At 39.1% G+C, this 17795-nt stretch overlaps 2 protein-coding genes across 3 annotated transcripts in view; both read left to right on the top strand.

Annotated features, from left to right (window-relative positions):
• Nucleotides 1–17795, top strand: part of LOC6048541 (methylthioribose-1-phosphate isomerase) — a 168926-nt gene that overhangs the window by 96627 nt on the left and 54504 nt on the right. The gene's annotated exons all lie outside the window — the stretch shown is intronic.
• Nucleotides 12036–13286, top strand: LOC119766952. Its single transcript, XM_038253670.1, has 2 exons — nucleotides 12036–12674; nucleotides 12750–13286. Exons 1-2 carry the CDS (start codon nucleotides 12350–12352, stop codon nucleotides 12782–12784), a joined length of 360 nt encoding a protein of 119 aa, XP_038109598.1. The 5' UTR covers nucleotides 12036–12349; the 3' UTR covers nucleotides 12785–13286.

Here is a 17795-nt window from a genome sequence, read left to right as displayed (position 1 = left end):
TTCATTCGAAAAATCTGCAAAATCATGGACGATCGATTTTCGACGCCCGATCGATTGATAATGACAGAATTCGTCTACCCTCAATATCCGAATTTTGGCGCTTAATTTACTGTAGAGCACGCGTGACGTCCGTGTGTGGTAAAAAGTGCTCAATTTTGTGGTAGGGGGTTTCTCAGAGCCCACATTATGGATTTAAGCTCCTTGGGCGCATTTGAAAGGGGATGTGCTGAACCTGAACCAGTTCCATACCAAATTTGAATTTATCCATTTTTATGGGGACTCGGAGTGTTTTCACCAAATCAGGCGGTTTTCAAATGAAAATTGGGTCGAAAATTGAAGTATTGAAATCGTTTATTTGTCCAAAAAATTGCATTTTTCCAGCCCTACATCCTCCCAAATTTTCATCCATGTCGGTAATGTGGTTTTTGATTTACAGCTTGTGGACTAATTCACTGTGAGGGGGAAAAACCCCTTAAAAAAGGTAAAAGCCAATTTTCACCAAATGCCAAAACTATTCCTTTGGCATTTTATCTTATTTTTTTTCTCCACATCATAATCTAGACCATACTCGATGTTCTGAAACAAATTTGACCTCATTTGAATTTACCGTTCAGATTTTAGAAAATTTCCATTGTTGCCTTTCTTACTAAAGAAAGGTATAGTGTTTGCTTTTGGCTCCGACGCCAAATCAAGCTTCGTTCCCAAATCATTTCTCGAGAAATATTCATTCGAAAAATCTGCAAAAAATCATGGACGATCGATTTTCGTCGCTTCGTCGACAAGTTGTCAAGTTGAGCTTCACATGCAGACGCGAGCAATGCTGGCGCGTGATGCTGGCGCGTATAGAGTTTTGATACTAGATTACCCCCTTTTAGTGCAAGTTGCTTTATCGATTGCTCGTTCATCACACATCGCCTATCATTATTTTCTATGCTAAGCTTCAGTTAACGCAAACTAGACGCAAGCAGCTATCTGTTCTGAAGCCTCATGCTCATTCTTTTGCCTTTCTTTTGTTTTGCTCATTCTCTGATCGAACTCTGAGCGAACGAATTTCTGGGAAGCGTTCAAGCTTCCCATGCCAGTGACAACGCACATCGCGGGTTTGGTTTTCTAGCTTCGGTACTAGCCTTTTTGTGTATTAGTATTTTTGTTCATCGTACCAGCGCACCACGGTGGTTTATTCGGTACGTTTGCGTTTGTCGTAGTGAAGTCCCACCGAGCGCTCAGTCGTTGTATGCTTCCCAATCCCAAAAACGCCTAAATGCTTGCTTATTGAAAGCTCTCAATTTTGCCTAACGCCTAAATGACAGTTTAGTGAATTACAGTAGGCGTTTCTAAGCTTTCAAGAACATTTATGCGGCTTTACCGTTACATCGTTGTTTACAACACGGCAAATTCTCAGGTGTTGAAACACTTTCTGCCAGTTATTTTGTAACCACTTAAACGCATTGGAGCAAGACGGAATTATTTAGTTTTCTCGTTAATTTTTAATATTTTGAAAAGTGCAAAAAACACTCAGAGAATACGAACAATTTAGCGATATGCAGAAAACATTACGAACAGTTTACAACCGGCCATGGCAAATGGGGCAAAAACCAGCGCTTTTCAGTTATATGAAAAAATATGGTTGAGTTTCGAATTGTATTATGAATGGACCATTCTTTATATTGCTATTTCTTTGAAAAAAAAAAAAAAAAATCAACTGCCGTTAACTTCCTTTTGTAAGAAAGGCTCTATCTCACCCCAGGTGGGATTAAATCGGGTTTTTAGATCTAAATTTCTAAATGTTGAAAATGAAAATGTTTGTTTTGGCTTTTCTTCTAGTTTACCTAATCCTAGAAAAATACATTTTCAGCGTTTCAAGATTCTGCGTTCTGAGATTACAAAATTGAATTTATTATGAAACTCTTGTGTATGCTTGTCGCAAAATTATTTTTCTTAAAATGACGCGGATTTTGCGCGGATTGGGTTTTGGGATGGCGCGGATATTTTTTTTCGATTTCTTCGTAACAATTCTGAACAAAGGAATTTGAGAGTTCAAGAATTTATAAAATATTGTTTCCAGCATCCGAGATTTAGTAGGGACTGTACAACTACATTTCACATATTTCCCCCAAACAACATTCAAGGGGTTACAGGGAGGAGTTCCCGTGGTCAGGTCGAGCTTAAATTTGGAATCTATTCTAAAACACCCAAATATCTAAGTTTGATAAATAATGACTATTTGAAATGCTCGAGCAGGTTGTATTTTGTTTTTATTTTTATAAAATGAAAACAAATGTAAATGATCGTCTGTAGGCTCTGGTCAAGGTAGAAACATTTTTTAATTTTATAGCAAAAATGTTTTTTGTAAAATTATATAAGAAGATGTTCTCTTCAAATATCCAGAAAACCGATAACTTTAAATACAATCATTGTTGAAAAATACCTAGATCTTTTTTAAAACCGTAAACATGTACTTGGATAATTTACATTTAATTTTATAATTTTCTTAGTTTTTCAGTTTTGTTTTATTCTTTCTCAAGGTTCTACAAAATTACATTTTTTTTTTTCAAGTTTTTGTCTCCAAAACCTTTAGTTTTTTTTTATAAAAACGCAATCAAAAATGGCATCGGCCTAATTCGTTTGAAAATTCCGCAAAAGGCAACAATTTTAAAATTAAACATGACTTGTTACTTTAATTTGAATTTTCAATTGTTTTTTTGAAAAATTTTAACTTTGAATTTTCTGTAGGAAATGAAGTGAAACTAAATAATCGCAATTTGAAACTTGCAACAGTTGTTATTATTAATTATTTCAAGAGTTTTTTAAAGGTCCTGTAAGCTATTGTGTTTTATATGTTTATAGGACCCATTAAAAAAAACACTCTAGATTTTTTGGTAAAGGGCAGCATTTAAAATGGCATCACCAGATAAAAAACATAGGACAATTTTATGGTTGCTCATTTTGGATGTTCGATTAGAAAAAAATGATTGACGAAATAAAAAAAAAGTTTTTGAGTTTTTGCATCGTTAAAAATAAAATAAAAAAGTCATAGAATTTTTTCAATATCTCAAATTTCCAATATTCAAAAGAAAATGTATGAAACCATAAAAACGCTCCAAACAATATGTTAGTAAAAATAGAAAATAAAAAAATGGTGGTCTGCAGAGGTCAGGGAAAAGTCAGGGAATTTTATTTTGGGATTTGGATCGACACCATGAAGTATTTTGTTAAAAGCTTATAAACTTAGTAAACTCAACATAAACATTGATTTTTTTTCTTACAAGCTATATCAGCTACTTTAGTTATGGTTCATTTAACGTACAAATAAAGTTTGAACATCTTAAATATGATTTTAACAAGAAAAACTATGACTATCAAAGTCACCCTGGAATTAAAACTAAGAATTTTTAACGTAGCTATTTTTCTAAACACTATTGAAAAACTTTTTTCCAAAATAGTGCATGGACTTTGTGTGGTCTACCCCAGTACATATTTTAAAAATAATAATCTTGAGAAATGCCTTACCTGTTGGAAAATATTCCAAAATCAAATTGAAATCCTATCAAAGTCACCCCGGTTTACGGTACCTTTAATTAAGATCTTAATTTTTTTGTCAATTTTAAAATTTTATTTTTGCTCAAATTCTGACCAATTTTTCAGAGTACAATGAGTAATGAATTTGAAAATGGCGTTTAGTCGGAATATTAAAGTTAAACATGAATCGTTTTAATGTTTGATGCAATCGAGAATGTTTTTAACGGTTACATATGCATTTAAAATGGTTACATATGGGTCATTCCAGGTCAACTGAGTACACTTTTGGACTCGACCTTCACCGATTTGGACCAAACTTGGAGGGAACGTTTATCTATCGATAGTTAACAGAAATCCCAAGTTTGGTGCAGATTGGACCATCCCTCTATTTTTGGCACCGCCCTCTTTTTTGGCGATTTTCTAAAAAACTTTTTTTTCTTTTAATCATAACTTTGCAACTATTTGAGCAAAAGACATTCTACAGGTTGCATTTTATAGAAAATTGTCCAAGGAATTCGATAAAAATAAAATTTTAACCCTTAAATGTCCACTAATATTATATATTAACGTTTTAAGTATAAAAATTCAGTTTTGACCAATTGATTATATTTTTATTTTTTTTATTTTATCGCCATCGTGTTCCCCGGACAATTTTACATAATAATCAATATAGACTTCAAACTAAAATGAACTATTGGCGAGATACAGCGATTTTACTGAAAAAAGTTTGACTTTGCACTGCACTCTGTCCTATGAATTTAAATCCGAAATAAGTTTCTCACATATAAAAACCGAATTATGCGAGATTCATTCCTTTTGTTGAAAAGTACACCATGAACTTCCGAGTGCTGCGCAAAATCAAACTTTTTCAGTAAAATCGCTGTATCTCGTCAATAGTTCATTTTAGTTTGAAGTCTATATTGATTATTATGTAAAATTGTCCGGGGAACACGATGGCGATAAAATAAAAAAAATAAAAATATAATCAATTGGTCAAAACTGAATTTTTATACTTAAAACGATAAAATGTAATATTAGTGGGCATTTAAGGGTTAAAATTTTATTTTTATCGAATTCCTTGGACAATTTTCTATAAAATGCAACCTGTAGAAAGTCTTTTGCTCAAATAGTTGCAAAGTTATGATTAAAAGAAAAAAAAGATTTTTAGAAAATCGCCAAAAAAGAGGGCGGTGCCAAAAATAGAGGGATGGTCCAATCAGCACCAAACTTGGGATTTCTGTTAACTATCGATAGATAAACGTTCCCTCCAAGTTTGGTCCAAATCGGTGAAGGTCGAGTCCAAAAGTGTACTCAGTTGACCTGGAATGACCCATATGCATTCCCGCATAAACGAGAACCTTAAAAAAACTTTTTGTTAAATAGTTTTGTCACCATTTCAGAGATCGTAACCACAATTTGAAAAATGGTAGCAAAACCTTAAAAATACCATATCGGAAATGGTACCCTACCATTTATCATAAAGTTCGACAATCTGAATTGAGGGTGGTTAGCAACGGTAACCTTAAAAATCCACGAACAACGTTTCGTCAAATTACCATTTGTGTAATGGTAAAAATAAAGTAAATTTTCGCGTAAAAGCGACCTTTTTCTCTCGGTTTTTACTGTTTGAGAAATGGTTTTTAAAAAGTATTTTAAGGTTTTTCTTACAAATTTTAACCTTGCATCTACTATTTTAGAAAGGGTTTGTAAATGGTTTTTTAGGGTTTTTCTTGCTATTTTTACCTAGCGCTACTATTTTGGAAATAGTTTTCATATGATTAGTTAAGGTTTATCTTACATTTTTTCCCAGTTTCACCATTTGAGAAATATTTTTCAAATGATAAATTAAAGTTTATCATACAAATTTACTACTTTTTGAGAAATAGTTTTGAAATGGTTTTTAAAAGTTTTTCTAACATTTTTTACCTACCTATTTTTTACAGAATTGTTCACTTTTTGACGGATGGTTCACAACAATAATATTTGAACTTTAGCGGCGATATCGATTCTGTTTAGTTGATCATACTGCCAAAATCGTACAAACCTGAAAAAGTAAGAAGAAAAAATCACAAAGTATCAAGTTGAATATAATATTCAAATATCATAAGTACTTATCTGATTATTCAGATTGATTGATGCCAATATTGTCGGCCGGCTGAGGGCAAAATCTCTTTGATTACCGATCGATTTCTCCAGCACCAGCTGTTCCGTTTTATCAAGTTCTCCACGGCGCTGAAATGATCAACAAGAAAAATATTAACAAAGTATTTGGTAAATCAAATGATTTGTTTGAAAATTATACCTGCGCACAATACGTTAACAACAACCAGCCGCACAAACGTTTCACATCAGATTGTTTTTGCCTGCGCAGTGCGCAGTGCGCTTGCCTGCGAAAGAGCAGGTAACGGAGCGTAGCGAGAGAAGAGAAAAGAGAGAGCGCGCAATGCAAATTTAATTTTGCGTTGAATCCAAAATGTTGTTAACTACTAAATTGATTTAGAAGTACAAATATTGCCTAAAGAATTGAAATTAATAAACAATAATTTAAGACATGAGATTCTGCAATCTGCATTCAAAGGAAGGCGAGCCCTTGCGTTTGTGAAAATTGCGCTTCCTTTTATGGTTGGCGTAAATTATGCGAAACCAAGAATAACGGAGGTTCTGAAACTCAATTTCGTAGGGATAAACGCCCTATTTGTATAAAATATCACACTACACCTCCACACCATCGATTCCGTTGATGCTAGAGAACCGAACCGTAATTCAGCTGGTCAATCTAACCGATCTGACACTGTGCAATCAGCAGCTCTAAGAAGGGTGCCTTTGCGAATATCGTCTTTCGATGGCAGAGAGCAGTTCAAACGAATTTACTAACTTCCGTTCATCACACTCGGAACATTCCGTCATTTGGGACGAATCGGGACTAGAGTCGGGACCCAGCGCTGCCATAGTGATACAATCACTTGCGAAAACACCGCTGTTATTCAAACAACGCGAGTCCAAGGCGAAACAGCTGAAACACTTACCGCCGGATCCTGCGACTTAATCTCGCCGGCTTCTTTTCATCCACCTCTTTCTCTTCACTACGGCGACAGGAAGTCCTTCTGGAACATTCAAATCGTCATCATCCTTACCTTTGTAGTCTTTCACTTGAATGATCTCGTACAGATCGAGGCAGAAAAAGTCCTCATGTCGGTGATCTGCAGCAGAACAAGACGCGAAACTTCCAGATTGAACATCAGTCCACCTTGGTACTCGTCAGCGGCGCTCACATAACCCAGTCAGATTTCCAGCCAGTTCTGCGGAATGAGCTTCGGCGCGGACGTATCAAAGTTCTTCCGCCCCATCTCTATAATCTTTAACACTAGCTTCAAAACCTTCATAATCCGCTGGAAAAAATGTTGAAGAACTGGATGTGTTCAGACTTCTGCTAGTTCCGTTCGTACATGAATTGGATAGTGAACTTGTGTACGTCATTGTCGCGGTCAACTCGTCCGACGCTCGCTGCGCACCGCCATAATCCTTCTTGTTGAACTTGTCAATATCCTGCTCCTTCAAGTTCATTATGTTCAACCGAAGCGAGGAAATCTCCATCTGCAGACTCTTGTACCGTAATCTGGGGTGAATCGGGACTACAGTCTGAATAGGGACAGCAGTTTTTAGAGCACTTAAAGCTTTTAAATTTGGAAATGGATGTACACATTTTGTTGGCCCGAGTCTTTTCTAACCGAAACCAACCAGAAAAATCAAAATTTAGTGCTCCAACATGGTTAAAAATGCTGTCCCGATTCGCCCCATGTGTCCCGATTGACCCCAGTTTACGGTACGTGTTCTTTTCCAAGTACTCATCCACCAACGGTCGCAACGTCCGCCCGTGAGGGTCCCAAAATTGCGTTGATCAAATCCACACAGAATCGAAACCGTCACCCACCAACCGCTCAAAGATGGCCATTATCGTCTTCACGTTGCCCTCGCCAAGATCGCCGCAATCCAACATTTCCGCCAGCACTTTCTTCAAGTAAGTTTTGAAGAATATTCAGAGAATTTAGAGTAATTGTAACGAAGATTCTCCCTTCAGTGGTGCCGGTGCTGTCCGGCTGCTACACGACAAGGAAATCGACGGCAAGAAGCTGGTCGCGAAGGTAGATGCCAAGACGAAGGTGGATGCCAAGACGAGGTCCTGCTCGATGAACACAAGGAGGAGGATCAATTGGTGCCTCGGACGGACCGGAAACGAAATGTTCGGTGACGACGAAGTGTTGGACTTGATTTCGCGCATTCTAGACGACCTGCGGGTGGCGGCGACGATCTCGGTGAAAGCGGCGACGGCGGCAGTGGCAGAGGACGTGGTAGATCATGAAAAACGAAAAGGAAACTACAGACACAGGAGGAAGCACAAAAGTTTCGATACGCACGCGCTCCTGCAAGGTGTTGCCCAAGGCGAATCCTTAGATCATTCTCCACCCCCACCGCCATCGTAATCATTTTTTATTATAGAATTGTAAAAAACATAAGTAATACAAAAAAAATAAAGAAAAAACTTCGATACCTGATTTCTGTCGGAGGTTAGCTTCAACTCGATTGCGACGCACTTTAGCAAGTCCGTATTCTAGTTCAGCACGTGTAAGTTGGCGACGTTATCAAAGGGTTGAACTTGGATGTTGTTGCACAGGAAGTCGTTGCAGCTGCGGTTCGGCTTTTTAGCACAGTGAGTAGAGCAGGCCGTACGCGTTCTAGACGAGGCGTTTGTGGGTGGGAAAAGCGACAACCCGAGCGTGCCGTCCAGCAGCCTTTTCAGCGATTTCGCGCAATTGCTGGGGATGTTAAGGACGCCTGGCTGCAGCAGGTTCGTCAACCGGAGTTCCATTTTAAGCTCGAACCCGAGCAGAAAGTGTGCCAAGTTTGGAGTCGCTTGCTGTGTCAGGGAATCCAATAGCAACGCCACAATCGCCTCCTTGATCCCCAACTCCACACGCCATCGCCACCAAGCCCCAGCTCAGCACTCCACGAATTCCTGTCGGATCTAGTTCGTAATCCGCTCTGCCTGCGTAAACAGTTCATAGATCTGTTGGTTCACTTTTGGCTGTCGCATGATCGTGGATCCGAATCGCGACCAGCGCGTTATCCAGTAGCCACGAGCTTTATGTGACAAATCGCGTTCAGTTGAGCATGTGGTCGGCCTTGCCGGAGCGTGATTCAGCCTAAGCAGCAGCTTATTGGCGCCGGCAAGCAGGATCGAGCGGTTGAAGGTGAAGTGCACGTTGTACACAGAAAAAAGTGTAAATTTACACGACACTGAATTCATGTATCAATCGTAAACATGCTCGATGTAAATTTGAAAACCGATGTAAATCGTTGTATTTCATTTAAAGATGGTTCATGTAAATTGAAATTGCACGTAACCCTTAAATCTCATGTAAATGATCATTATTTTGTTGGTGACACTCAAATTTGAAAATATGGAAAGCATGTAATTTTGAAACGATGTAAAATAAAGCCAATCCCAGCACGTAAATTTCAACTTTACAATTATGCTTGATGTTGTCAATGACAGTTCATTATTATTATCGTGTTTCGCGTAAGAAGCGGACGTATTTATCTAATATTTATGTTGAGTTTTAATGCTGAAAGGTAAACAACATGTGGAAAAGTCGTTTTGAAGTGTTAAGATGATGAATAATGACACCAGCTGCAGGGTTCCCGTTGTTGCCGGAAATCTATGAAGGAAAACGGAACTGCCGTGATTTTTGTGACTTCCCAGAAATGTTTCGAAAATATTCCGGCTGTATCACGTTAAATTAAACAGAAAAAGTAGGTTTTTGACACAATAAAAAATCGTAATCTGTAATATTTTGCAGAGCCTTGTGAAAGTTTGTTATTTCAGTAATGGAAAGATCATTTTACGGAAATACCTGCTGGATCAAAGTGAAGATTATATTCCTGATATCCGGGAAACGCAACGCCCAAGCACACCAGCCGGAATAGTATTCCTGAGACGCTCCTGCTTCTGGGTTCTAGTTCAGTTTGTTATGGATCACCAAGAAGGTACGTCTGCGGAACAAGATCACGTCACGGGCCATAAAAAGGCAGGCGGGAATCGATCTGCAATGGTTTTTGATGTTTTTCTTGCGTGCTGGCCCAAATTTTCCGCGTTTTTCAATAAATTTCAAAATGTACCAAGACTAAACAAATCTCAAAGAGAAAGTAAAACTCATTCATGAAAATTGACACACACAAATTGACTTGTCAAAATGATTACAAAACAATAATTGTGCACGTAGCTATGAGATCAGTAATTTCCCAGAAATAATCAAAAAAAAACTACACGCTAATGAAAAACAAGACATTGAATTCAGTGTTTATCCCAAGTTTTATCATTTTAAAATGAGTAACCTCGCTCGGATTCACTGATTCTCTCACAACGTGTATATTTTGTTTTGACTTTTCAGAGCAGTGTTGGTCTTTGTTAAGTGGTAGTGGCCGCCTACCAATCTACTGCGATCGAAGGCTTTTTTTGTAGTTTTATATTTCGCCGGGAGAAAGTCAGTCCGGATTTCGTCCATCCGGCAGTGGAAGCAGGCATGCAACCAGGACCCCGGACTGCAAGCCGGCCAAAGTGAGCACTCGAAGGTAAGTTTGTTTTGCTTTGCAAGATCAAAACAGTATTTTTCTAAATTGTTACACCTTTTCAGCAATTTGGCGTTTCTTTTTCGTTTTTCGTGGTGGATCGTTGGCTTCGCAGCTTAACCACCTCGGGGGAGGAGCGGGAGCATCTGGTACCAGTGGAACCGGTGTCGCCGAAGGATAGGTAAAACAACTCAACCCTCGACAAAATCACAAGAATCTTAACCATTCCCCTTGTTCCGACACAGCCCATCCGGTTTGGGTGTCGGCTCGGGTCCGAGGCGTTGAAAATCGGTGGCATAATGTCCGCCATCTGCGAGCTGCAGTTCGAGGAGAACGAGTATGATGGGCCGCTCGATGGCCAGCAGATGGACTTGCCGCAGCACGCGTCCCGTTACCGCCGCATTCATGAGCCGAGTACGATCGTGCTATGCAACATCTGCAAGAAGTGGTTCGAGAACGAGTGCGGGAGCACGTCCGGGTCGCATCGTGAATCATCTGATGCGCGCAAAACACCGGGAGGTGACGCTGCACGGCGATGAGCCGCTGGGGGAGACCACGACTAGGTGTTGGGCGATTCAAGGATCAAAAGGCATCCAAGCAAGCAAGAGGACACGTGATCGACAGCAGTTTATCTGGGCGAAACGATGCATTTTGCCCTCTGCTCCGTCTCCGAATCAGAAACCAAGAAAGGACTCCAGATCATCCGCTGTCGGCTCTCGTCCTCTTATGTGGAGTAGAGCGCGGCCAAATGCTTGCATTGCCTTCGATACCTTGCCGCGGGTTTCCGCGGACAGCTAAAACACGGCATGGCAAGGGGGTACATAGTTCCCTATGGATTACGAAAGTGCATGCCTCTTCTAGGGGATCTCCGCCACAATGCAGCTCGATCAGATCGCAGAGGCAATCTTCGCCATCGAGTCAACCATGATCTTGCCGGGAGTGTTGGCGATTCGAATCTTCGCGTTCTTGATACGCCACGGCTGATGCACACCGGAATTTTGCTCCAGCAGGAAACCAGAAAAAATACGCGTTGCCGTAAGTTTGTTACATCCTTACTTTTATGTTGCCGTTGTACAAACTTAACTTCATACGTTTTCAGGGCTTGCTCGTGGATGTCACGTTCTGTACGTCTCCCTTCAACCAGAGTTGTGTTTTCAGAATGCTGCACATAATAGTCACATGATCACAACAATTGTACAACTGGTGAGAACCGTCAAGCGAACCAGGAAGATTGCGACTCAATTCATCAGTTCAATAGAGAGACAGGCTGAAATCACAGGCAAGTCTAACTTTGTGACTTCACAGTTCCATTTTTTACTCCGTTGAATTTAGAATCTGATACGAACTTCCAAACCTTTTTTACCATACGTCAATTCTACATCTGGCAAAAAAGTATTTGAAAGTTACATCAGATTCTAGATTCAACGGGGTAAAAAAATTTTGGGCTTGGGTAAATTTACGTAGATTTCATCGGAAATTTACATGTTTTCGTGGTCCTTTTTGTTCGAAACATTTACATCGGATGGCATTTAAATTTCAGTTGAAAGTAATGTAAATTCGCATCTTTTATGACGTGCACTTTTGGTACATCATAAACGATGTAAATTTACCGGATTTTTTTTTTCTGTGTAGAAGTCTTCCTAAGTTTCGAGTATTTGCAGTGCGTACGGGGAAGTGGCCTCCAGGTTCTTCCGGAGTGGGAAGGGCGTGTAGCTGTCGAACGGGCTAGACGACTCGTCGATGATGTGCAGGAGGAGACGTAGAAAGTCGGACTTGGTGTTGACTTGGAGTAGAATGTGGAATCCGGGCGGAAGTATTCTTCGCGAACGACGGTCGGTGAAGGGAAGCCTGATAGGGAGGGGATCAAGAGTGTGCCACTCAAGGTTTTGGGCGCGGTTCTGGCGCGGTGCCAGAACTTTTGAGCCCCGTTCATACTTTTAGACCAAATCTGAGTAGCTTTTTCAAGAGTGTACGGTTTGACGTTTTGAAACGTCACGATTGATTTGTTTATGTTTAGAATCAATCGTGACATCATCAAAACGTGGTTTCTTTCAACGTTGCCGGTTAGATTTTCTTTTGTTCGCGGAAGCGCGGTGCGGTTATTTTCGTGCAATTGATTTTTTGGTGGAAATCGTAGAGACATTGTGGAATTGCACACGGAAGAGCACGGGAGCAAGTATCCGCTAAATTAGTACGTTCACATATGCCCCTGGCCAAGTTGCGCCAGCGGAATTCGCCGACGGCCGCGTCGAGCCGGAAGTGGCGAGCCGTACCTGCAGGAGTAGCTGTCGAACACGGAAGAGCCGGTCAGATTTTTTGTTCGCGGAAGTGCGGTGCACCATTCCGAGCAAGCACCATTCAGAACATTGACAAGTTGGAGGAGCCACCCATGAAGAGGCCAATTGACCTGATCGTTCCGCGGCGGCGTGGAAGCTGCGCGACTGCCATTAACTTGAGCGGTCGCATGTCTTTCCGGTCGGGACCGAGAAATCGCGCCAGAGGCAGAGCACCATTCAGAACATTAATAAGTAAGCCCCTGCGAGGACACTTTCCTCATATCCCTTTTTAGTTTCTATTTATTAATTCTAATTTAAACATTGCAGACATTCCAACACATCGAAGAAACGTATGTCCTTAACGTCCAGCGGCGGCGTAGGAAGCTGCGCGACTACCATTAACTTGAGCGGTCGCAGGACGTTCCGGTCGGGAACAAGAAATCGCGCCAGAGGCAGAGCACCATTCCGAGCAAGCACCATTCAGAACATTGACAAGTTGGAGGAGCCACGCTATGAAGAGTCCAATTGACCTGATCGTTCCGCGGCGGCGTGGGAAGCTGCGCGACTACCATTAACTTGAGCGGTCGCAGGACGTTCCGGTCGGGAACAAGAAATCGCGCCAGTTGCTAAGTTGCAGGAGTCACGCCAGGAAGAGGCCAATTCAGAACATTGCCAAGTTGGAGGCGTTACGCCAGGCAGAGGTTTTGGTGATCGTTAACGCGATCCGGCGAATTGACCTTAACAATCCGCGACGGCATGGGAAGCTTCCCATTAGAAATCATTTTGATTAATTTCATAATTGAATACTTAATTTCATATTTGTCCAATTATATTATAAGAAATAAAACAGAAAAGAAATATTGTTCCGAAAACGTTTGACAGAGTTGCTTACAGAAATATAATTACGTCTACTACTCACATTTGATTTTACATTTTACGCTTTTTTATTCGCCCAAGAATTAAGTCCACCAGATTTAATTAAAACTGATGTTTCGGGATTAAAGTTCAAAATTTGACTTCAAATTTGATATTTAATATTCATTCAAACATGACCTCACACTAATCCCTCACCCACTACCCCTATCAGCTATTCATACTAGAAAGAGTTGCCCCTACTGGACATCAGCCCAGACCTTAGAACAGTGAAAGAGAACGACCTGCTTGGTCTTTTCAAAACTTGGTCCGGGAAAACGTGCAATCACCCCGGCTCATGTTACTGATCACACTTAAGCTGGAGCGGTCGAATGATATTCACGTTGGGTTTATCTCCGGTTCGGTCATTTGGTTAGAAACGTGCCTTAGAACAATCACTAATTTCTTTCCTCTTTCTTAACACGATAAATCTAATTTATAAGAACCTAGTTTCCCGCCTTCATTCCTTTTATACAACTAAACAACACACTCGTCAGTGGTTAAACTTCGTTAAGACTTTCTCCAACGGCACTAAGTTCGTGGCTCTCGTAGCCGATTACACGTCGAAATTTGCCCAGAACGCGAACAAGTCGCAAACCCCGTTGTCCGTAGAAATTGTCCTCTTGCTTACGCATGCTTTGCAATATTGATTTCACACCGGCATCCATTGATAAGTCTTTGAGCTGCACTGGCCAAATCCGGATTGTAACAGCGTGTGGTCTTTTGGTTCGTCAACGTAAGCGGCTTTTACTTAACCCGCCTCTCCTTCCGGTAGATGGCCCTTGAACTCGGCAGGTATCTTATGGGTAGCGGAAATTTGGGTCGAGGACACGGCGTCGCGCTGCTCCCGCGGCCCAGGTCAGTCCATTGGGCACGCAGCGAAAAGTTTGTTCCTAGCACCTTCAAAAACGGCCAAAGGTGGAGGAAATTATATTTACTCGCTGTTTGTTTTGTTTTCTTCAATGACAGTTCAACTGCTCCATGCACGCTAAAATGAATTGATAAAATTTAGCCTAAAACTACCAAAGTTCCAGTCGAGGTTCCAGCACGGTGCTGGCTCCGAGCTCGAGGTTTCAGCTCCAAGCTCGAGGTGCCAGACCCGACGGAACCGAAGTTTCACCCCCCTAGGAGGGGATACAGTTCCGGACGAAGGCGTATAGCAGTTGAAAAAACCTTTCGGCGAATTTCCACTTCTCGGCGGGGTTTTGTAGCTGCGATTGTAGATGCGCAGGAAGACGGAGTTGCTGCTGAAGGTTGCGTACGGGTCGAGGCCGGGTTTACGTGGACCGACGCCGATGCCCTTCGAGATGACCGTTTCTCACAGTGTGTAGAGCAGGTCCCGAATGCCGAGAACCAGCGGGTACCGTTTTGTAGCGGCTTTCGATCCCTTGAGCGGCAAACGTTTGGACGAGTCGGCATTCAGGATGATCGGGACGTGGAGTGATGGCAAGTTCGGGTGTTCGCAGAGGGCAACACGTGCCACTTCGTTATAGGTGGCCACGGCAAGGATCACCGGTAGAACCGCTTGCAAACTTGCAATCTCCTGCGGGTTGATGTTCCTGCTCAATCACAAACGGCCAACCAGAAAAAAGGTCTTTGTTTTGATGTTGTTGGCTGACAGCTGCTGAGCGGTGCATGCTAAACCGAGTCCAACAAGGTGGGTACACGCAGAAAATTAAAGCATATTTGAATCAACAAAATGTTTTGTTGATATGAAAATCAAGTTTTTTGTTGAATCATCGCTAAACGTCAAAGCAGCTTTTTCAAAACAACAAAAGACTTTTGTGAAATTTAAAAAATCAAGGTTTGTTTCAACGCATTTTTTTTGTTGATTATATTCAACAAAAATTTTGTTGATTCAAACCTCGTACAAGCTGATTCTACAAAACATTTTTCTGCGTTTATAAAAAGATATACAAGTTCCAATACAAGTTCCAGATCGATTAAAGACCATTTCTGGACACTTTTTAACATATTCAAAGGCAAAAAAATAAAATTGACAAGACAACATGTTTTCGATGGATCAACTATGGCCCCATCGGAAAAAAAAGAATTCGTTGAAAACAATCATTATAAAAAGTAAAATATTCAAATTTGCTCTTTGTTTTGTAAAAAAACTTTACAAATCGTAACTATTTTTAAATAATTATTATATGTTTCTATATGGTACTTGCGTATCGAGATGAACCATTTGAACTTTAAAATAATCTTATGATAAACGATAACCATTTCAGAAAACATATTTAAATAGTTTTACAAAGTCGTCTAGAAAAAATCACCATTTCAAACTTTAAAATAACTCTACTACTAATGGTAACCATTTGATAAATAGTCATGAAGGTCCGCCAGTTGTACCATTTGAACATTAAAATTACCTTATAATTTAGGGTAACCATTTGAGTAAACATCCTCAAATAGTTTTTTAAAGTCACCAAGAAAATTGTTTACCATTACAAACATTAAAATAACTCTATTACATATGGTGACCATTTGACAAATAGTTATCAAGGTCCGCCAAATAACATTATTACAAATGGTGACCATAACTCATAAGGTTGTTTTAAGGTCCTCACTAGAATTCATATAGTTTTCGTTTATCCGGGTTATTAACAACTCTTCCAGTGAATATTTTGGCGTTAAATTTTAATACATTTTATCTAATTTTTTAAACACATTAAAATTAAACACAAGCACTGATTTTTTTTCCTTCAAATCTATTTATTAACAGATATCCATTATAGGCACATAGGGTCGTCCAACCATGGAGACACTTCAGAAGCCGGAATTTCAACGATTATAATTTTTGTATTTCATTAAAATTATTTATTTTTGAGAGTACCAGGAGCTTTGCAAAATATGAAATGGCTTCTATAGCTTAGAACAATTAAAATAAAACTTTGTTTAAGTTTGTTTATAAAATTTTAAGAAAAGCAAATATTCCACTTATGAGTTTTATGAAAAATGAAAAATGTTAGATAAACCATCACAATTATCACACAGCTGAAAATGTAAATCCAGACGGTTTAAAATTTGATAGTTCAAATTTACCAGTTTGTTCGTGGGTTTTTCTCTCAGTATAAAGTACAGAAAACATAATAATTAAGGTTAGATAAATCGATATTTCTTAAACTTTTTTTTGCTTTCAACAATTTGATTCAAGTTATGTATATTTAAAATTTAGCGACAGTTTATCACGAAATTGGATTATAATTAAACAATTCAAGAAAATGTAAAAAAACACTTTCTTCTCTACTCCTTTAATATAAACTAGCTGTTTAAATCAGGGGTGCTCAAAGTTTTGGAGGCCGGGCCAAATTGTAAGCTCAAATGAGCTTGCGGGCCAAATTTACAAAAATGGTTATTAAAGAAATTAAGTTACGTTATTTTAATTTAAAATATTTAATTTTTGTTAATCTAAAAAAATCAATTCAAAATAATAGAAACCACAAAATAACGGTTCTCTATCGGTATTGTTGATTTTAATGTTTCAGGTATTTGAAGAAAAAAAAGTTTTTTATCTGAATGTACTTGTGTTTTCAAAAAAAAATCAGTTTTGTTTTTATATTTCGAAATGGTGACATTACATATTGAACAATTAATCTAAAGGCGTAATTTTATCTATAAGATAAGTGTGGTCAGAGGTACCAGGTTGCCAGATAAATCTGGGAATGCCAGATTTTTCAAGTGTCTGCCAGAATAAAGATTCACCCTTCTCTTTGCCAGATATTGACAGATTTTGACAGGTTTTTCATTTTATGCCTATTGTGGTTTTTTTTATTAAAATGAACGAATATTATTAAAAATAGAATGTGAATTTCTTAAATAAAATGAAAATTCACAATTTTGAGGCCTTAAAATCAGTTAAACCATCAGAACTCTACAAACTTTTGAATTAATTTATATCCTCCTTCCCATTCACCATTCAAATTTGTTAGATTTTCATTTGCCAGATTTTTCCAGATTTTTAATAAATACTTTGCCAAATTTTTCAAATTTTGACCTGGTAACCCTGAGTTTGGCTAATAAAAAATCGTTGAGAGCCAAAATTTCAACATATATTTCATCGAAAATTCAAATTATTTTTAATAAACCCAAACATGCTCAAATGATTCAAAATGCAAAGGAATGCATATTCAATTATGTTCAGCTGATTGCACTTAAATTTCATTTTTTTGAAGTTTTGAAGTTTTTGGAAAATATATTTTTGCTCCTGATTTTTCTTGCCATTTTTTAATAATGGGGGAGGGAGGAGAGGGAAAATAATATAGCTTTGTAAAATATTTGCAACAAACTTGATCCTCCGATTTCCACATTTTGTCTGCCTGAAAAGTTGGTAGTCAATCAGATTCCTTATCTGATTGTGATGAGTTCGAGTCCCGAAGGAAGTGCAATGTAAGTTTGAGGGTCAGTTCATAAAGGGCCATTATGACTTGCAAATTACCTAATAAAGAAAACTTATAT

This window comes from Culex quinquefasciatus, chromosome 1 (genome assembly GCF_015732765.1).
Source record: "Culex quinquefasciatus strain JHB chromosome 1, VPISU_Cqui_1.0_pri_paternal, whole genome shotgun sequence".
NCBI lineage: Eukaryota > Metazoa > Arthropoda > Insecta > Diptera > Culicidae > Culex > Culex quinquefasciatus.
This window is presented reverse-complemented; position numbering and strand designations above follow the sequence as displayed.

Bases quoted from the DNA above. Each gene is read 5' to 3' on its own strand.
- LOC119766952 (XM_038253670.1), top strand. From the start codon at position 12,350: ATGCCCCTGGCCAAGTTGCGCCAGCGGAATTCGCCGACGGCCGCGTCG. The intron at 12,675-12,749 runs GTAAGCCCCTGC...TAAACATTGCAG, and splicing joins ACCATTCAGAACATTAATAA to ACATTCCAACACATCGAAGA.